This window comes from Strix aluco, chromosome W (assembly GCF_031877795.1).
Source record: "Strix aluco isolate bStrAlu1 chromosome W, bStrAlu1.hap1, whole genome shotgun sequence".
Lineage (NCBI taxonomy): Eukaryota > Metazoa > Chordata > Aves > Strigiformes > Strigidae > Strix > Strix aluco.
In genome coordinates this window covers 26,101,492-26,123,035 of record NC_133970.1, presented here as the reverse complement: position 1 = coordinate 26,123,035, position 21,544 = coordinate 26,101,492, and the positions used below count along the sequence as shown (strand labels likewise).

The window sequence follows — 21,544 nt, the reverse complement described above, 5'->3', positions numbered from 1 at the left end:
GACCTTTGCTGGACGCCAGGTGCCTACCAAGTCTCTCTATCACTCTTCCTCCTCAGCAGGACAGGGGGGGAAGAAACATAAGATGGAAAAAACCTTGTGGGTCAAGATAAAGACAGTTTAATAAAGCAAAAATAAAGGCTGCGCATGGAAGCAAAGGAAAACAAAAGGATTTTTTCTCTACTTCCCATCAGCAGGCAATGTCCAGCCACTTCCCAGGAAGTAGAGCTTCAGTACGCGTAGCAGTTGCTCTGGAAGACAAATGTTGTAATAACAAATTCCCCCCCTCCCCCCATCCCTTTCTCTTAGCTTTTATTTCTGAGCAGATGTCACATGGTCTGGAATATCCCTTCAGTCAATTGGGGTCAGGTGTCCTGCCTCTGTCCCCTCCCAACCTCTTGCCCACCCCCAGCCTACTGGCCTTTGGGGTGGGGGGGTTGGAGCACTGCTCAGCAGTAGCCAACACACTGGTGTGTTATCAGCACCTTTCTAGCTACAAATACACAGCACAGCACTATGAGGGCTGCTATGGGGAAAGTTAATTCCATCTCAGCCAGACCCAATACATGTGTACACTAAATGCAGTTTCCCTTAAGGTGCAAAATCTGGTCTGGGTATATTCCTAAAAGTGAGATATCAGAAGCATGTTTCAATATTACATTAGTATAACTGATTAATACTCATGCGCTCATAGGCTTTTGGACACTTGGAAGATGCTTCAAAACTTAAGGAGAGAAAAATAGTTGGCTACAAATGTAAATTTTGTGTGGAAGTTCATCCAACGCTTCGAGCCATCTGTAATCATCTCCGTAAGCATGTCCAGTATGGGAATGTTTCTTCTGTGTCAGCTACAGTAAAGGTGAGAATTCTGTGAACTGACAGTGTTTTTTGTTTGATATTAAGGCCTAACTGAAAGCCTATAGAGGGCTCCCATGGAGTCAAATGGGTTTTGGATTGGATATTCTGAACAGTTAAGCATGACATTCTAATCTAATTCTTCAGGCTTCTGCAGCACATTTTGTTTACTTTAAGATGTTTTGACTTCTGCTCTTTATCTGGGGCACAACAACTATTTAATTCTCATTTCTTATTTGCCACAAAGGAATTGATATCACAGATGACTGAAAGGCTTGACTTATGAGCAGGAGCTTCTCCCTCAGCTGTTCTGGGCTACTTTTCTGCTTTCTTAGATTCTTAAAGTGTGATTTTTTTTTTTTTTCTCCAACCCATATGCAAAAGGGAAATTATAGTGTTACAAACACATATTCAAATAGCCAGCTGAGCCAGGGGTCCCTATTTCATGACATCGACTGTGTGCTGTGTAAAGTAGCTGAGTCCTTCAGAGTCTAAATGGTTCTACCTAAGAGATTTCATTGTCCTTCCACTGACCTTCCTTTAGCTTATCCAATGCTACTGACAGAATGGGATGTTTCCCTTCTATCAAATGATTCCTGCTCTTTCCCTGCTTCTCAAGTAAAGTTTATGGGGGGTCAATACCATCTTTTGAGCAAGTAGATACTAAACAGCAGGGAACAAAAACTAAAATCCAAGACCCAAAACACATGATATGAATATACTTCTCAGTTTTAATGTTGCTGCAAAATGCATGCTATGCTAATTAACACTTAGGAAAGGGACCAAGAGACGGGTTGATTGTTTTTTAATGTGTATGTATATATATATTTAAAAACTGGGCTCTCTTTATACAGAAAGTCATTAGTGTAGTATGGTAGGGATACCTTTAGAAAGTGAATGCAGTGGAAAACCTAGATATTAAAATTAATACACAGGAGAGACTGAGGGGCAGAAGGGAGAGAGAATTGATGGCTTTGGGGGGGGTATGTGTTTTTTAGCAGGAAGCTGAAGATTCTTCAAGCACAACTTTGGAGGGTTTTGAGGCAGCCAAAGACCCTGGCACTGTGGAATTTACAGAAGCTGAATCTGGAGCATCCTTGGAAGATGAAACCAGGCCTGGGGGCTACCGCTGCAGCCAGTGTGACCGGGTTTTGATGTCTATGCAGGGTCTGCGATCTCATGAGAGGAGTCACTTGGCTCTAGCCATGTTTACCCGGGAAGACAAGTACAGCTGCCAGTATTGCTCCTTTGTCTCTGCTTTCAGGCACAAGTAAGTTATGGTTTGTTTTCAACAGAAGCACAGACTAGCATGACTGTTTTTTATGTTGGTTGACATTGAAGGAGAGCACACTCAATTTGATTTCAAGCCACATTTTTCTTTCTCAGGATTTAGGTATTTTCTATGCCCCCAAACATTTTGCCATTGCCCATGACTATAAAAAGTCCCATTTTTATATCTTCTTGAATTCAAGTTCCCTTTTTGTTGTGTGTAGGGGAAATGCACACCAAGCAAAAGATGCTCACCACTTATGCAGTCCTTTCAAATGCATGAAATTAAAAAAGCCATAAAGAGGAAAAGGTATTTTTTACTAGTCTTCCATGTAACTACCTTATTTTTAAATAGTACTGTGACTCTTATTTGATTGAGAGAGATTTAATTTCTAGTGTTGAACAGTTATCACAAACCAATCTTAAAGTTAGATTTTTTTTTTCTTATTTATGTTATGCAATTTCATTTTATGAACATAGTCTTCACATCAGTGTGGTATACTTGAAATGGGTTGAGGAAATCACCCCTTATCTGATGTGACCCATGAAAAATGCATGGTCATAATAAATAATCAGGTTCCTCATAACATTTATTTGCCTACAGCTAGGAAGCTTTAGAATTCTTTTAATCATATTTATTCATGGCTTGCCAAAAAGAAATTAGGTTTATTGGATTTCTTTTTTACTGGCATCCTAGACTGACAAACACATGCACATGTTTTCTGTAGCTTCTGGGGGGAGAGCTGTCTCGTTCCCCCATCCCATGTCCGTCCCCCTTCCCCCCAAAGAAGAGAGATCCAGGTGCTTGTTTAACATAGGCATTGATAGCGCTGTCAATGACACCCTTTAAATTGGGTGAAGTTGTTACTGTTCTGTAATTAAAAGTATGTGGAAAGAAAGCATGATATAAGAAATATTTATAAACCCTTCTGTTAGAAAAGCAACATTTCTGTCAGTATCACAGCATGGTTCCTATGTGGATGAGCAGCAGGGGATAATAGTCCAAGGACTGGACAGGCCTTGACAGTCTCTCATTAACATCCTGGATCTGAGCTCCTGGCAAGCAGTAAACTTCCCTATACAACAGGTCAGGTTGGCATCTCCCCTGCAGAAGGGAGTCTCCCACTACTATCACTCACCTCTTCCCCCTGGTGCTGTTGCATGGTTCAGGTGCAGCCAGCTCTGATGCTTCATTGGACAGAGCTCCCAGCCCCTCATCTGCAACCAGATGCAGAACTATAGAACCTATTCTGTAGTTGCAGATCTGCTGGTGAAGCAGGAGTCATCCTCCCAGTGCCAGATATCACAAGCTTCCAGCCTTTGCCATCTTTGTAGTCTCCATTTCCCAACATGATAAACACACATTGGCTGCCCCTCCTTCAGTACAATTGGGAGGATTTTTCTTGTCTCTGCAGGATCTTTGAGAAGATCCTGTAAATCTTTTTCTCATTATCTATGATGCTGTGCAATTGTCTGACCTCCTGCAGCTCCTTTAACCTGGTAACACAGCTCCTCAATCAGCACACACCTCCTGTAGGCAAGGAGAAAGTTTTCCTCTGCCCCATCCTTGGTGAGAAGCCTCAGACTTTCCCTGTAGCCCCAGACATAGAACAGAATAGAATAGAATAGTTCAGTTGGAAGGGACCTACAACAATCATCTAATCCAGCTGCCTGACCACTTCAGGGCTGACCAAGAGTTAAAGCATGTTATTAAGGGCATTGTCCAAATGCCTCTTAAACACTGACAGGCTTGGGGCATCGACCACCTCTCTAGGAAGCCTGTTCCAGTGTTTGACCACCCTCTCGGTACAGAAATGCTTCCTAATGTCCAGTCTGAACCTCCCCTGGTGCAGCTTTGAACCATTCTGTCATGGTTTGAGCTCAGAGGGCAACTGAGCACTATGCAGCTGCTCACTCACCCCTTCCCCCCCCCAGTGCTGGGAAGGAGAAAATAAAGCAAAAGGCTCAGGAATCGAGATAAGGACAGGGAGGGATGACACCCACTATAATCACGGGCAAAAGACAGACTCGTTAGGGGAAGAAAAAGAAAATCAGTTTAATTCAGACACTAACAAAATCAACACTTAACAGACAGAGTAGGACAGTGAGAAGCATTGCTACATCTTGAAAACACCTTCCCCCACCCCTCCCTTCTTTCCGGGCTCAGTTTTGCTCCCAATATCTTTACCTCCTCCCCCCCGCAGCACAGGGGGCAGGTAATGGGGGGTGCAGTCAGTCCTGCTCCTTCTTCCTCCTCAGGGAGGGGGGGAACTCCTCGCGTCTTCTCCTGCTCCAGCCTGATTCCCCTCTCACGGGAGACAGTCCTCCACGAACTTTCTCCAATGTGAGTCCCTCCCACAGGCCACAGCGTTTCCCTAGCTGCTCCGGCATGGGTTGCTCCCACGTGTTGCAATCCTCCCAGTGTCAAACTTTCCTCAGAGTCCTGGCCTTTTTCAGGTGCAGTCACCTGCTCTGGTTTGGGGTCCTCCACAAGCTGCAGGTGCGTCTCTGCTCCACTGGTGATCTCCATGGATGGCAAGGGGCAGCCCTGCCGTTTCACCATGGGCTGCAGGGGGCGGGGTCTCTGCAGTGGCGCACCTCCCCTCCCTTCCTCCTCCTTTCTTCTACTGACCTCGGTGTTCACACAGATGTTCTTGCAACTCCTCCTCCCAGGTTCCCCTTCTTAAATACATTATTGCAGAGGTGCAGCTAATTGGCCTGGCCTTGGTGCAAAGGTGGGTCCAACTTGGAGCCAGGGGAGCTTCGAGAAGCTTCTCACAGGGGGCCACCACCGTAGCTCCCTCCCCTGCTACCAAAAACCCTGCCACACACACAAACCCAGCACACGTTCCCATGCGTCCTGTCACTGGATCCCAGGGAGAAGAGCTCAGCACCTCCCTCTCCACTTCCCCTCCTCAGGAAGCTGCAGAGAGCAATGACGTCTCCCCTCAGCCTCCTTCTCTCCAAACTAGACAAGCCCAGAGTCCTCAGCCGCTCCTCACAGGACATGCCTTCCAGCCCTGTCACCAGCTTTGTTGCCCTCCCCAGGATGCATTCAAGGGCCTTCACATCCTTCTTCAACTGTGGGGCCCAGAACTGCACACCATACTCAAGGTGAGGCCGCACCAACCCTGAATATGGCAGGATCATCCCCTCTCTTGACCGGCTGGTTACACCATGTTTAATGCTCCCCAGGCTGCAGTTTGCCCTCTTGCTGCCAGGGCACACTGCTGACTCATCTTGAGCCTGCTGCCAACCAGCACCCCCAGATCCCTTTCTGCAGGGCTGCTCTCCAGCCACTCCTCTCCCAATTTATACTTGTGCCCAACGTTACTCCATCCCAGGTGCAGAATCCAGCATTTGGACTTGTTGAATTTCATGTCACTGATGATTGCCCAATGCTCCAATCTATCCAGATCCCTCTGCAAGGCCTCTTGTGCCTTGAGAGAGTCAACAGCACCTCCCAGTTTGGTATCATCAGCAAACTTGCTAATGGTGCATTCAACTCCTGCATCCAGATCACTGATAAAAATCTTGAGCAGAACTGGCCCTAGAATTGAGCCCTGAGGAACACTGCTGGTGACCAGTCGCCAGCCAGATGTAGCCCCATTCACTACAACCCTTTGAGCTCTGCCCTTCAGCCAGTTCTTCACCCAGCGCACTGTGAATCCGCTCATCCTGCAGCTGGACAACTTGTCCAGAAGGATGCTATGAGGGACAGTATCAAAAGCCTTACTAAAATCCAGAAAAATTACATTCACTGCCTTCCCTTCATCCACTAGGTGAGTGACCTTATCATAGAAGGAGATCAAATTAGTTAGACAGGACTTTCCCTTTGTGAACCCACGTTGACTGTGCCTGATGATTGCATTGTTCTTTAAATGTCTTCAGTAGCACCCAGTATGATCTCCATAATTTTTCCAGGAACTGAGGTTAGACTAACAGGTCTGTAGTTTCCTGGGTCTTTCCTCACACCCTTCTTGTATACTGGAATAACATTGGCTAGCTTCAAGTCAGCAGGGAGCTCCCCAGACTCACAGGACCTTTGGTAGATGATCAAGAGGTGTCCTGCCATAACATCCTCTAGCTCCTTCAGTACTGTGGGATGAGTCCATAAGCCCCATGGACTTATGAACATTCAACTGATACAGTTGATCCCTTACAATTTCAGTGTCCACAAATGGAAAGTCACTGTTCCTGCACTCGTGGTCCTATAAGCAGACCTGTTGGATATAAAGAACCAGCCTGAGAAGGATAGCTGAGTCTGGCCTGCTCTTATTTAAAATTTATTTTTGTTACTAGGTTTTTGGCTTGCATCTGAAGGACTATCTAAAATGATTTACTCTTTTGTTTCCTTTCTTTTGTCTGTCTTTTGGTCAGTCTGGATCGCCATATGCAGACTCATCATGGACACCATAAGCCATTCCGTTGCAAGCTCTGTCCATTCAAGTCCTCTTACAATAGCCGTTTGAAAACTCATATTCTCAAAGCTCATGCTGGTAAGTCAATCAGTTCCTTGCTCGCGCTCTCCCTTGTCCTCTCTTGATCTCTTTCTCTTGCTGTCAGGCACACATACTTGCTCTTGTGTGCTTCCTCTTGCTGAACCTCACACACAGTCATGCTCCTTCTCTCTCTCTCCCTTGTGGGCAGTCACATGTGCTCTTCGCACTCTCTTGTGTGGTCACAAGCTCTTCTTGTGCGGTTGTGCACTCTCCCTCTCTCACGTGTGGTCACGTGCTCCCTTTCACTTTTGTGTGTCCCCTCTCGATCAACCTTGTGCGTGGTTCTACTTGCTCTTCTGCTTTCCCCCTCTCCCTTACAGGCAGTCACACTTGATCTCCCTCTCTATCTAGGTTGTGATCTCCCTCTCTCACATGTGGTTGTGTGTGGTCTCTGTCATGTGTTATCCTTCTCTCTTGCTTGCTCACTCTTTCATGATTGTGCTTTCTCTCCCTCTTCATGTGCGGCTGTGCTCTCATGAGCTACTTCTTGCTTGCTTCCTCTCACTCTCACAGTCATGTGCTCCCTGTCACTCAACCTTGTGTGTGGTTGTGCTCACTCTCCCTCTCTAGGTTGTGCATGCTGTTCTTCTCTTGGGTGTGATGGCACATGCTCTCCCTCACTCAGTCACAATTTTTTTATGTCTGTGGCTCCCTCTCTCACAGATGTGTGGTCTCCCTCACAGACCGTTGCATGCTCTCCCTTGTGCACAGTCATGTTTGCTCTCCCTCTCTGGGTCACGTTCTCCCTGTATCTCATGTGTGACTGTGTATGCTCCCTTCCTCTTTGTTGTACTCTCTCAGGGGACATGCTTGTTCTCCCTCTCTGTGGCTCCCTCCTGCGCTCCCTTGCTCCTGGTCACCTGCTCTACATTTGTCTCCAAGTTGGGCTAGGTTTCTCTTGCTTGTGGTTTCTCCCTCTCATGTGCTCTCTCTAGCGATCATGTGTTTGCTGTTGCTAGCTTTCCCTTCCTCTCTTGGTTAAGGTCTTGTGCTCTTTCTCAGTCATGCACTCTGTTTCTTGCAGTCACATGCTCTCTATCAGTCACATCTTCCTCTCTCTGGCATGGTCATGCACCCTTTCTCTCTTTGGAACACAGTATCTCAGTCTGTGTTGGTCTTTCTTCCTGTTGCTCTCAGTCTGGAACTCTGTCATGTGCACTGGCTTATTGTGTCTTGTGTACACCGTGTTGTGCTTTCTGAGTCATGCTCTCGTGCTTGCCCACTCTGGGTCACGTGCACTCTTGCTCTTTCTTTGGGTTGTGCACTCTTGCATGCATGCACTCTCCCTTTCAGTGAGTTGCATCTGCTCTCTCTCTCTCTCCACCCCCCTACCCTGGGGCATGCATGTGTGCATGTGCTCTCTCTCCCTGGGAAGTGCACATATGCATGCTCTCTCCCTGCATTGCATGCTCCTCTCTCACTGCATTTTGCACTCCCTGGGTTGCACACTCACGCTCTCTCTCTGGGTCTTGCACGCTCTCTTGGTAATTCACGCTCTCTCTGGATTGTACATTTGCTCTGTGGGTTGCATGCTCTCACACACTCTCTCTGGGTCTTGTGCTCTCTCTGCCTTGTGTGATCCTCTCTCGATCTATGTCTATGTCATTGATGAAGATATTAAACATTACTGGTCCCAATACTGACCCCTGAGGGACACCACTTGCCACTGATCTCCATCTGGAAATTGAGCCATTGACCACTAGCCTCTGGATGCGACCATCCAGCCAATTCCTTATCCACCATACAGTCCATCCATCAAATCCATATCTCTCCAATTTAGAGAGAAGGATGTTGTGGGGGACCGTGTCAAAGGCCTTACAGAAGTCCAGATAGATGATCTCTGTAGCTCTTCCCTTGTCCACTGATGTAGTCACTCCATCATAGAAGGCCACTAGGTTGGTCAGGCAAGACTTGCCCTTGGTGAAGCCATGTTGGCTGTCTCAAATCACCTCCCTGTCCTCCATGTGCCTTAGTATAGCTTCTAGGAGGATCTGCTCCATGATCTTCCCAGGCACAGAGGTGAGGCTGACAGGTCAGTAGTTCCCAGCGTCCTCCTTTCTACCCTTTTTAAAAATGGGTGCAATGTTTCCCTTTTTCCAGTCACCAGGGACTTCACCCGACTGCCATGACTTTTCAAATATCACGGAGAGTGGCTTGGCAATTACATTAGCCAATTCCTTCAGGACTCTGGGATACATCTCGTTGGGTCCCAGAGACTTATGTATGTTCAGGTTCCTCAGGTGGTCTTGAACCTGATCTTCTCATACAGTGGAAGGGACTTTGCTCCCCCAGTCCCTATCTTGCAGTCCATCTACTCGAGAGGTGTGGGAAGAGAGGCTGCCAGTGAAGACGGAGGCAAAAAAGTTGTTGAGTACCTCAGCCTTCTCCTCATCCGTTGTTACCAGTTTGCCAGTCAGGTTCATTGGGGGTGTACACTTTCTTTGACTTTCCTTTTCTGGCTGACATACCTGTAGAAGCCCTTATTCTTTGTGTCCCTTGCCAAGTTCAGCTCCAGCTGCACCTTGGCCTTTCTGACCCCATCCCTACACAACCAGGCAGCATCCCTGTACTCTTCCCAGGGTACCTGTCCCTGTTTCCACTGCTTGTGCATTTCCCTTTTGCCCTTTAGTTTGACCAGGAGGTCTTGACTCATCCATGCTGGTCTCTTGCCTTCCTTTCCTGATTTCTTACACCTGGGGATCGACAGCTCTTATGCTTTATGGAGTGTCCTTAAAGATCTGCCAGCTCTGTTCCGCTCCCTTGTCCCTGAGGGCACTTACCCAGGGGGTCCTATTGATTAATTCCTTGAAGAGCTAGAAGTTTGCTTTCCTAAAATTCAGGGTCCTGACTTTACTCTTTGCCAGACCCGTATCAGGACTGCGAACTCCACCAGTGCATGATCACTGCAGCCCACACTGCCTCCAATCTTGACATCACCAATTAGCTCACTTGTGTTGGTGACCATCAGGTCCAGTATTGCATCCCCTCTGATAGGGTTATTACCTGGCTTAAGAAGTTATCCTCGATGCACTCCAGGAGTCTCCTGGATTGCCTACAGCTCGCCATGCTGCTTTTCCAGCAGATGTCAGGGTGGTTGAAGTCACCCAGCAGGACGAGAGCCTGCGAGCACGATGCCTCCTGTAGCTGGAGTAAGAAGGCTTTGTCAATAGGCTCCCTTTGATCAGGCAGCCTGTAGTAGACACCAACCACAAGGTTCCCTTTGTTGCCTCGGTCTCTAATTCTTACCCATAAGCTTTAAACCTGCTCATGGCTATTCTTCAGGAGACAGCTCTTCACAGTCTATCCATTTCTTCATGCAGAGGGCAACCCTCTGACAGCCTGTAGCCATCAATAGCCACACTCCAGTCATGGGATTCGTTCCACCATGTTTCAGTAATAACAACTAGGTTGTAGCTTTCTAGCAGCACGGTGACTTCCAACTCCTCCTGTTTGTTGCCCATGCTGTGTGCATTGGTGTAGAGGCACTTCAGCTGGGCTGTTGGCCATGTCACCTTCCTAGAGGAACACACCTTAATTCCTTTGAGATATTTCATTGGTGTTTCCCTGTTGGCCCCTGGCTCATCTCCATAAGACTTCAAGTGTGCTGCAGTGTACCCAGCACGTCTCAGAGCAACAGGCTGAGGGCCCTCACTAGCACCCACTCCCTCTAACCTTGGTGTGTCATCCCACAGCTCTGTCATGGGCAAGCCTAATATTATATTATAATTATATATTATGATATTATAATTAGATATTATTATGCTCAAGCTCTCCCTTGAGAGAGTGCACTCTTGCTCTCTGGGTCAAATGTTCTCTCTCTCTGGGTCTTAAGCTTTGGGTTGCATGCACACACTCTCACTCTCTGAGTCACATTCTTTGGGACCTGTGCGATTTCTTGCTCTTTGGGTCATGTGCACTCTCTCCCTTTCTCACTCTCCCTCATTGAGTTGTGCTCTCTCTGGGTCATGCACTCTCCCTATGGGTCAGTGTCTCTGTCTCTCCCTTCCCCTGGTCATTCTCTCTCAGGGCAACACACACTCTCTCAATTTCTCTTTCTGGATCACCCCCACCCCCCCACACCTCGGTCACTCTCTTTCTGGGTCTCTTTCCCTCTTTGGGTCGTGCGCTCCCCCCCCCCCCCCCCCCCTTTTTCTTGGTTGCGTGACCTGTCTATTTTTCTCCTTGGGTCAACTTTTATCTGTATTTCTCTCTTTGTTGTTCCTCCATCCCTCTCTCAGAGTATATATGTATATCTCTCCCCCCCTCATTGAGTTGTCCTATCTTTCTCTGTAATTCTTGGCCAGTCTATCCCTCTCTCCCCCTCCCCCGCCTTTCTCCCCTTTTTGGGACTCTTGCTCTCTCCCCTGTGTGCCCCCTCCTGCCACTCTGTCTCTTTTCTTTTCTGGGTCTGCTTGCTCATTCCCTCTGTGAGTTGCCCTCTGTGGGTTGCTTCCACCTCATTTGGGCTGTCCTCTTGCTCTCTTTCTCCAGGCCAACCTCTCTTGCTTTCTCTGGGCTGGCCTCTCTCTTCCTCTCTTTCTGGGTCCTCCCTCCCCCCCCATCTGTTGGTCACAGTTTCTCGGTCTTTGGTCAAACTATCTGTTTCTCTCCCTCCCTCCCTCTCACCAGGCTATGTACGCTCTGTCTCTTTCTCTGGGTTATGCATTCCCTCTCTCTGGGTTCACACTCCCCCTTTCTCTCTCTCTCTCTGGGTTGTGTCTGTCATTCCCCCCCCCCCCCCCCCCATTTTCTTTTTCTCCTTGGGTCAGCCTTTATCTGTATTTCCCTCTTGGTTGTGTGCCTGCCCCCCCCTCCCTCTCTCTCTGGGTTGACTTCATGCCTACTCTCTCTCCTTCTGGGTCACCACCTCTTCCCCTTTGATTCCCCACCCCCTTTTTAGCTCACCTTCTTCCACCTTCTTCCCCCCCACCACTATGTCTGTCTATCATATTCTTGGCTGACTTCTCTCGATTCATCTCTCTTTCTCTCCCTCTCTGTGGGCTGCCTTCTCTCTATGGGTTGCTGCCCCCCACATCCACCCTCCTCCTCTCCCCCCCCCCCCCCCCCCATCCTCTGGGTTGACATCTCTCACACAGTTTGGGTGTCTCTCTCTCCATTGACACCCCCCCAGGCTACCATGTTCTCTCTCTGGGTTGCCTTCTCTCGCACCCACACTCTCTTTCTCTCTGGGTCCATACTGTGCCCCCCCCCCCCGGACCCTCTCTTACCCCCCCCCCCCACTCTCCCACTCTTCCTCTCTTTGGGCCACAGTTGCTCACTCTCTCTCTGTGGGTCTCCCTCTCTCTGCATCACTGCCATCTCCTTTGGGTTGCTCTCTCACTCTTTCTCTCTGGGTCAACCTCTCTCGGGTTCTCTGGGTTTGCCCCCCCTGGTCGCACTTAGTGGGTTATACTCAGTATCTCTCTTTCTGGGCCATGCTCTCTGGGTCAGGGTTTCTCTCTCTGGGTCATGTAATGTCTCTTTCTCTGTGGATTACACGCTCACTGTCTTTGGGTTGCTGCCTCCTTTTGGGTCGCCCTCTTGCTTGCTCCCTATGGGTCACCCACCCTCTCTGTGGGTAACCCTCTCCCTCCCTCTGTCTCCCCCCTACCTTTTCTCTCTGGGTGCGTCATCTCTGCCCCCCCCCCCCCCCCCCCCATGTTGACCTGCCTTTCTCTCTGGGTTGCCGTCTCCCTCTTTCTGAGCTGGCCTCTTTCTCTCATTCTGGATCATCCTCTCTGTCCCTTCCTCTCTCTTTGGGTTAATCTCTCTCTGTCTCTTTTTCTCCTTGGGTGGACCTTTATCCGTATTTACCTCTTGGTCGCCATTGCCCCCCCCCCCCAACCCTCCACCCCCCTGGGTATCTCTCACTTTCTGGGTTGACTTTTATCATACCCACTGTCTTTCCCTCTGGGTTGCCACCTCTCTTTCCCTTTGGTTCCCCACCCCCTTTTTGGCTTGCCTTCTCTCTCCCCCCATCCCCCATGCCCCCTCCCCCTGCTTGGCCAACCTTTTTTGCACTGGCTTTATCTCTCCCTCTCAGTGGGTTACCCTCTCTCTATGGGTTGCTGTACCTCTCCTTTGGTTCATCCTCTTGCTCTTTCTCTCTGGGTCAACCTCTGGTGTGCTCTTTCTGTCTCTCTCTCGGATACCCTCTCTCTCTCTCTAGGTCTTATTCTGGGTCCACCCGCCCTTCTCTTTATGTCTGGGTTGACCTCTGTCTGTCTTTCTCTCTTGGTTGTCCCCCCTTTCTGGGCTGACATATCTCTCTCTCCTCCACCCCCCTCTCCTGCCCTGTCTCCCTGCAGGTCTCTTGATTCCTCTCTCTCTGGGTCGCCACCTCCCCCCCCCCCTCCCCCCGCCCGTGTTGCACGTACTTTCCCTCCCTTTGGTTCATGCCAACACCACCCCCCCCCCCCCCTTTAATTCTTGGCGCCAACCCCTCTCCCTCTCTCTCTGTCCTGCAAGCTCTCTCTTCCTCTGGACCCCCCTCCCCCCGTGGGTCGCTCGCTCTTTTTTCTGGGTTGAGCTGCCCCTTTCTCTTTCTGGCTCATGCACACTCATTCTCTCTTTGAGTTACCCCCTATGTATGGGCGGTCACCTGCTCTGGGCAGCAGTCTTTTTTTCTCACTCTGAATCACTTTCTCTGGGCTCCACTTGCTCTCTTGCTGGGTCATCCTTGCCATCTCTCTCTCTGGGCCAAGCTCTCTTTCTCTCTGAGTCATGTGCTTTCTCCCTCTGGTTCACACTGCTCTCTGTGGGTCATGCTCTCTCTCCGTCACACTAATGCTCTCTGAGCCCCATCCCGTCCCCCTGACTCACACGATCTTTCTCTATGGGCCATTCTCTCTCTGTCAGTCACGCACACTCTCTCTCTGGGTCAAGCTTCCACCCTCGTGCTGGGTCATGCTGGCTTCCCCCTCTAGGTCATGCTCCCTCCCCCCGACATGTTCTCTCTGTCTCAGTCTCTGTGGGTGACACTCTTGGTCACATTCTCTGTCTCTGGGTCACTTTCTCTCTGGGTCATTCTCTATGCCTTTCTGGGTCACACACTTTCTCTGTCTCTTCCTCTTGGTCACACACACTCTCTCTCTGGGTCTTTCTGTCTCAGACTCTCTCTGGGTCTCTGTCTCTGGGTCACACTTGCTTTATTATCTTTCTTTGGGTTGTGCTCTATCTGGTTCACGCTATCCTCTCTCTGGTCATGCTTATCTTCTCTCTGGGTCACGCTGCTCTGTCTCTTGGTCACACTCACCTTCTCTGTGTCATTCTCTCTCACTCAGGGTCACACACTCTCTCTCCCTGGGTCACATGCTTTCTCTGCCTCTTTGGATCATGTGCTCTTTCTTTCTCCTCTGGGTGTCTGTCTCTGGTTTATGCATGCTCTCTTTCTCTAGGTCATGCATGGTCTCTCTCTGGGTTGGTCACATGCTCTTTTGCAGTTTCTTTGTCATGTACACTCTTTCAGAGCATGTGCTCTCTATCTGTGTCACATGTACACTCTGTGTTGGGCTCATGCTTTGTCTTGGTCAGATGCTTGCTCGCTCTCTGAGCTCAGAACACTCTCTCTCCCTCTTTGTAGCCCTCTTTCTTTTTCCTCTTTTGTTTCCAGTAAGTTCTTTATCAATATATCCTATTGAATAATAATCTTGTGGATCTTTTTCATCAGTTTTCCAGTAATACAGTGTTTCTTTGACTTTCATTAGTTAAAAGGGTTTTTTTTCTCTCTTGTGGATATTCTGTTATTTTATTTATTCTTAGAGATGTGCATCATGCCCATACATTTGTTTAAAGTGCCTTGGTTGTAAAAATCCAGGTGTCTTTCACTCAGTCTCCTCCTGTCCATTATCTTTTGGGGAGTGGTCAAACTCCATTTATTATAAAATGCATTCTTGCATAATAACTAGAACTGTTAAAGGATGTTAGGAACAGCTGCCTCCTCCAGCAGTTCCAGCCCAGGACTTCCTCCTGCCCAGCCGCTGGGACCAGTGGCTAGTCCAGCTTGAAGTTTGCTAGCGAATACACACACCCTCCCCATGCACACGCAGTTTGGGGAGGCCTGGCAGCAGGCACATAGTCTGTGACCCATGATCCCACTCCAGCCACTGGTGCAGAGCCTCTCACTTGCCTCACTCATACCAGTCCCACCCAGTAGCTGGTTGTCAAGACACACACCATTCCCACCCCAGTGGCTGGAGGTTAAAGACTCCTACTCGCACCAGTATATGACACCACAGGCCAGGGGCACCTAACACCCTCCAGTCTGACGCCAGTAGCTGGCACCAGATTCCACTCACACAGGTCTCTCCAGTAGCTGGCACTTAGTCCTTGCAGCACACATATGCACAGGATAGAGTGAGATTATGCAGAGAGATAGTTAAGAAAAGGTTTAATAAGAAGACAGGACAGACTGTGGTCATCAGGCACAGGGCTCAGTCAGGCAATCGTACTGACTGTCCCTGGTTTACATGCGACTGGTCCCTTTTATACCCCTTTCTGTCTACCACCCTTTTTGTTCCTCCCTGCTCCTCCTTCCCCCTGTACATCAATCACCTCATGAATTTGTATAGTTCTATGGATTCCTGCACCCCTCCCAGTCCAGTATCCAGGATCTCCCCTGGTTTGCAGTCTTAGTGTAGTGGCCAAAATAACGAGTCAGAGTGTTCTTTCTTTCTGCAGGGCAGGGGCCGTTTATTTTTTCCAATAGTACATACTTATGCTCTCGTTAAAGCTCTTCATAATTAGCAAATCAGCAATTAGACAGCTATCTACCTTTTCTCCTATCAGCATAAGACCACTCTAACACGCGCTGTGCAGACCAATCACCTTCTTGTTCACGTGCTGTTCACGCAGCGGTAACTTCTCACGGTTCAGTGTTGCAGCTGTCCGTTGTTTTTCCCTGCCACCTTGGCACAGCTCAGCAGTTTCTTATCTTTCTCCCAAGGCCTGTTTCTCATCAAAGCCTTGCTGCTTCTCAGGGGCTGCACAGAGCTGACAGGCTGATGTCAACTTGCCTCTCTCCCACATCTCCCCCTTCTTTGTTTTGCAGCTGCACCTGCAAGACTTGTTTCAAAGCTTTATCAATTAAGGTTTAGACAAACTTCAAAAAAACACAGTATACATAAAATAATTCTACAAAAGGCTAAAAATAATATAGCAGTTACAGTTGCTAGTTGAAAAGAGTAGGACAGTCTTTTTCACCATCACATTTCCAGGACACTGGGATACACTGGGTTGACTGAGGACCACAGCTGATTTCATTTACCCGGCATGTTCTCATATGGCACAGTTCAGCACTCTCGTCAGACCCATCCCTGCAGTCCGGATCCCCATCACACTGCCATCTGTTAGGTACACACTGACCACTGATGCACACAAAATCAGATTCAGCACACGTCTTCTTCACACAAGCACTCTCATCACTGCCATAAAGCATATGACTAAGTGTTACAAAACAAGGAAGATACAGAATAGCACACTTACTTAATGGGGTACTAACATTGAGATCCGCAATTGCTGGGGAACCCTGGGTGCAGCGAGAATTTAGAGTGCCCTTCCTCGCAAACCGGAAATCCTACGCGATGCGTCCATCCGTAGGTGAGGCATCCAACATCACTGCAAGCAGGTCCAGCCTCATATATCTAAATCAGCAGGCCAAAATAACTGGCAATTTTCTTTGAGCGGAAACATCTGATTTCATCCTCCTGTTGGGTTCCACCCAGAGTCTGGCCACCACTCAAGGGGGAAAACCAAGGGAGTTTCTAATAAGGTTAAACACTTGAGTTCCTAATTCTTAATATTGCTAAATCATAAAAGTCATAAATCAAAGCCAAAAGCATAAATCATATACCATGAGCCATTTGCTGTTTATCATTTACCACAGAACCACACCTGATCGATATCAACTAAATTGCAGAGAACACCGCACTCCGCAGCTGCAGCTGGGCTGCGTCTCACACCCGCAGAACAGTCACACACCCCCACAAAGGGGCCCCTTACACTTATTACTTACACAACATAAAATGACAAATACTACAAACATCAAAACACCATTAAGAATATATAAAACCAGTGCCAGTTGATTATGTGGTGTATCCAGAGAATTCCCCCTTCTTTGTTTTAAAATCAAAGCCTTTAGTGTACTGACCATCAGAAAGGTTTAAAGTTAGTCCTTTTAGAATGGACAAGGGACGCCGCATCACAGTGTCAGCACCTGCTGTAAAAACTGCCGCTTTTGGTGTTCGGGGGGGGGCGGGACGGACGGACGCACGCCAGGGGCGCGATGCCAGACTTGGCCGCAGGCGGTCGCTCCATGGCAGGGGGGGCTTGGGGAGGCCCGGGGCGGCCACCGCCAACTCCACGCTTGCAGGTGGGGGGGTGCAAATGCTGAGTACAGCCATGAGCGATTGCCTCCAGTATACCTGTTGTAAAGGAGTTTTGAAGCTCGTCCTCATTAACGCTTTTCTGTAGTTCTTTAATAACAGAAAAATGCAGTCCTTCCCAACGTGGCTGACGTCCCGGCTCATAGATTACAGGAGCAACAATCTTTCTCGCCATGTCCATATCCCCTTGTGCCAAGGCTTCTTGCCTCACTTTTACCCACGGATCATCCCCAGCTAAGGGAGGACACAGGCCAGATTCTCTTTTAGGATTTACAGGGTCCGGGTCTAAAGGATTATCACAGTCTAGAGACCCAGCATATAAAGTTTGCCACAGGGGTTCAGAATATGTGTCCTCACCCTCTGTGTCCTCAGATAAATCTATTAGTAAACGTCTCAATGCTTTGGGGCGTGCCGGCGACTCGGGAGAGTCCCCATCAGAGTCCTCATCAGCAGGTAGTGGACATGTGGAAGGGGCTCGCAGCTTTTCTGGGGGTGTCTCAGCCACAACTGTAGGATCCTTCCGAGAATCAGATCCACTAGGTGACGTGGCATTGGCTGCAGCTGCCGCAGCAGTCCAATCACTTTTTAACTGTTTCAGGGAATCATTTACCAGTTGCCATGTAGTTAAAGATGATGCAGCAGGGACCCCATTCCTTTTGCACCAAATAAGCAAAGTACATATCACCTTCTCCTTGTATTTGAATCTCATTTTCTCCAGAATTCTTATCAAAATATATAAAATAGACTTTTTCTCTGCAGAAATTTTCGCCTCCATGTTAGTCCCCAGCTGCTCACCTTCTCTCCAGGTGCCTTCAGTTATCGTCCGGACTAGTCAGCTCAACCTCTGCCGATCGTAAAGTTCAGCTGGGCTCCGCTACCACTGCTCGGCTTCCGCGGTCCTCGCTCTGTCCCAAATCAAGTTGGGATTCGCACGTCGGGGTCACCAGTTGTAGTGGGCAAAATCACGAGTCAGAGTTTTCTTTTTTCTTTCTGCAGGGCAGGGGCCGTTTATTTTTCCAATAGTACATACTTATGCTCTCGCCAAAGCTCTTAATTCATAATTAGCAAATCAGCAATTAGACAGCTCTCAACCTTTTCTCCTACCAGCATAAGATCACTCTAACACGCGCTGTGCAGACCAATCATCTTCTTGTTCACGCGCTGTTCACGCAGCGGTAACTTCTCACAGTTCAGTACTTTTCCACAGTTCAGTGTTGCAGCTGTCCGTTGTTTTTCCCTGCCACATTGGCACAACTCAGCAGTTTCTTATCTTTCTTCCAAGGCCTGTTTCTCATCAAAGCCTTGCTGCTTCTCAGGGGCTGCACAGAGCTGACAGGCCGATGTCAACTTGCCTCTCTCCCACAGTCTTATGAGTTGCAAAGTCCAGGTTGATCTTCCTGGAAGTGGAGCCTGTGGTTTCTTGGTAGCCCATCAATTAGTGTGACTTGTGAGATTTGTTTCTTGTCTTTGTCTCCATGTTTGTTCTGTCAGGTCTGTTTTCTGTATATTTTTGTTTCTGGTTTCCCCCTTTTTCCCTTGGTTTCCCAATTGACAAGGTCCCTGATCAGATAACCTTGCTGGAATAAACATTCTCACACTCTTATGCGTCCTCATCAATAAGTGTGACTGACCAGGTGTGGTTCTCATCACTGACTCCTTTATTTTTCGGACAGGTTTGTGTCCCTGAATGTTCTTGTTTATGGCTTCCTCCTTTTCTTATTATCCTTTTTCTGTGTTGAAGAAGGCCCTTGACCAGATACCCTTAAAGGAACATATGCTTTCCTTTCACATATGCTTACAACTATTTGGTTCTTGTAAGCATCTAGCATTTGCTCTCATTCAGTATGTACTGCTTCCTTTGGCACAGAGCAGAACTGTATGTAGTATCTCTGAATGTGCTGTAATTTGTTTTCACTTTGAATCAAACTGTAACCTAGAGTTTTTGCCCAGAGTCTAAATCATCTGGGGCATAATACTTTGGATACATCTTAGGTGTTGAGACAGTCCCATGGAAAAATTATGAAGATACACTTATTTATATATTTAAAAATAATAATTATGAAATGCAAAACTAGCAACAGAAAATTTCCTAACTTTTCTGTGGAGTCACGCTAATGAAAGCTATAGTTTTGCCTCTGAAACCAAATACATTTTCACATGGTACTGTCCACCTGAACTGTTATTGATAAATAGGGAGTATAGTTACTAACTGTGTTCTAATTTCTTAATTTGTAGTAGTCTTCAATTTTCTTTAATTTCTTATTGTGATTTTATGTTAAAAGACAACTGGTGCCTGCCAGGAATTGCTTATATTTAGCAAATTGTGGGGGTTTATATCTTTTTGTCTTTAGTTCATCCTTTTGCAATAATCAGTCCATCATACATGCTTTATGAAAAGCATTTTCTTTATCTTTGTAAACCGACAATACCTCTATGGCAATAATGTTCGGGTGCAGAATGTAATTTGAAAATAAACCATGTGTGACATTTTGTTTCACCATTTCAGACTCTGATCTTGTTTCAGATACACCAATGTGGGTTTCTAAGAATCTGTATTTTTTCCTGTGATTAGCATAGGAGTTTTGTGGTGTGTGCGTGTGGGGTATTTTCATGTAGAATGATTGCTAATCTCTTTATGTGATTTTTATGACTGGCTGTGATACTTTTTTTTCTGTTGTTCTCTTTTTGTTCAATTATTTCTGATGTTTGAAAGCATTCTGTTCTAGAACCTTGATAAATTTGTTGAGAAATGGAAAACATTTTTCTGCCTCTTTCATAACCAGAGCTCTTATCCTTCCATTAGTGTTCATGAATATTTCACTCTTGTATTAGTTTTGTCATTTTATGTACAACTTGCATGTAGTCAGTGTAGCCCTTTTACCTGGAAGCGGCATTTCCAGAACTTGCCACACATATCACATCACTTACGTTTGACATTTCACTTTTTCTCTCAGATGCCTCCATGCTTAACACAGAATGGGTCTTGTCTTGGGAATTTGTTTCCTATTGTATTCTGTCTTTATGACCTGAAATGTATTTGGAACCAAATTCACTACTGTTCATTATTTATCTTCTTTTACTTCTTTTAATATTTTTCTATAATACGCTTTCCCATAGCCCTATAAATATGTACTGCTCTTGGTATTGCCATGTCCACTTCTTGTAGTAAACCAGTCTTGACTTGGTTACTAGTTCTATGGAGCTCATTCCTGCCTGGAGGCACCTTTCATATAAGGAAAAGGGGATCCTCCTCCAATTAAGTGCAGGGGGAGCGGGGGGAGGCAGTGGGTGGTTTTTTGGTTTTTGGGGTTTTTTTTTAATTTTGGGCTGGTGTTTTTTTTTAAAGAACCTTAGTTAACATTTTATAGTCTCCTTCTGGTTTCTTTAGTAATGATTCTGGATGTATTACATGGGAAAACACAAAGGACTTCACCCTTGCTTTCCTCCCAAAGAAATTTGGAAATGCTTTAGTCAAGCGGCTCTACTTTCATCCAAGATTCTGTTTTCTTCTTATACCATGCAACACAGGCATGCTAAGAGTTTGGTCTTTGTTTTCTGGCATCAGTCATTTAACAAGGTTCTAGGGTTGTCAGAAAACAAAACTCTGGTCCCAAAGCGGGTCTCTGTACCTGCAGAGTCCAGACTGTTTCAACAGGGAGATGCACATAGTTTGTTCTCTTTGGAATAAGTCTCACACTGAAGGAGGCCATAGGTATTTTACTGCTGAGTTCAGCAGGAAAAGAATGGGGATCCCATTTTGTTTCTTTTGTGAGCTGATGACTTGCCTGTATTTCGCTCACCCAGGTGAACATGCCTACAAATGTTCTTCCTGCACATTTTCCACCATGACAATCAGCCAGCTGAAAGAGCATTCCTTGAGAGTGCATGGGAAAGCACTGACACTACCAAGACCCCGTGTTTTCAGCCTCTCAGCCTCACTTGGCTATCACACCTACAAGAAACACACTTCTGTTGAAGAGATGGAGGACTCTAATGGTAAGAGGTGCCTCAGAGCAAAAATGTAATTGTCTAAAATACTACTTAATAGATTTATTAAAAAAAAAATTAAGGCAGCAATTAAGAAAAATCCAAAGTTGCATGAAAAGCAATAATAAGGGTGGTGTTCTAGTACTTTACCTGCAGTCGAATATCACCAGTTTATTCTTAACCAACTTATACTGCCAATGGTTGGCCTTTGGAATAAGTGAAGCTGACCTTACTTTTCAGCAAAGATTTATAACATATGAAATTTTCAGTGACATAGATCCCATTAAAAGTCAGTGGGAAAGAGAGCATCTAATTCCATTTGCATTTCTGAAAAACACCCTTTTATCTTGTTAGCAGAGCAGTTTAGTGAAGCCACTAAAGATTAAGCATAAAAAGTAGAGGAAATATCTAGGCAACTTTCTATTTTATGCTTTTTATAGAAATGGGTGTGTACACAGATCCTGATATTTGAAATACAGACAGATGGCTTATTTTTAAGTTTTGCCTTGTATTTAGGCTACGGAGTTTTACTGCTTGAGCAACAAATTATAA

At 46.9% G+C, this 21,544-nt stretch overlaps 1 protein-coding gene across 4 annotated transcripts in view; it reads left to right on the top strand.

Moving 5' to 3' along the window:
- The window catches only part of LOC141917713 (zinc finger protein 462-like), a 158,096-nt gene that overhangs the window by 71,006 nt on the left and 65,546 nt on the right, over positions 1-21,544 (top strand). The window contains exons 4-7 of one of the 4 annotated variants that reach the window (XM_074811110.1): positions 692-856; positions 2,019-2,122; positions 6,502-6,620; positions 20,810-21,001. In XM_074811110.1, coding sequence (XP_074667211.1) covers positions 692-856; positions 2,019-2,122; positions 6,502-6,620; positions 20,810-21,001 — 580 coding nt within the window. Of the gene's footprint in view, positions 1-691; positions 857-1,850; positions 2,123-6,501; positions 6,621-20,809; positions 21,002-21,544 lie in introns of all 4 variants that reach the window. The other 3 variants (XM_074811109.1, XM_074811111.1, XM_074811112.1) reach the window with 3 other exon arrangements.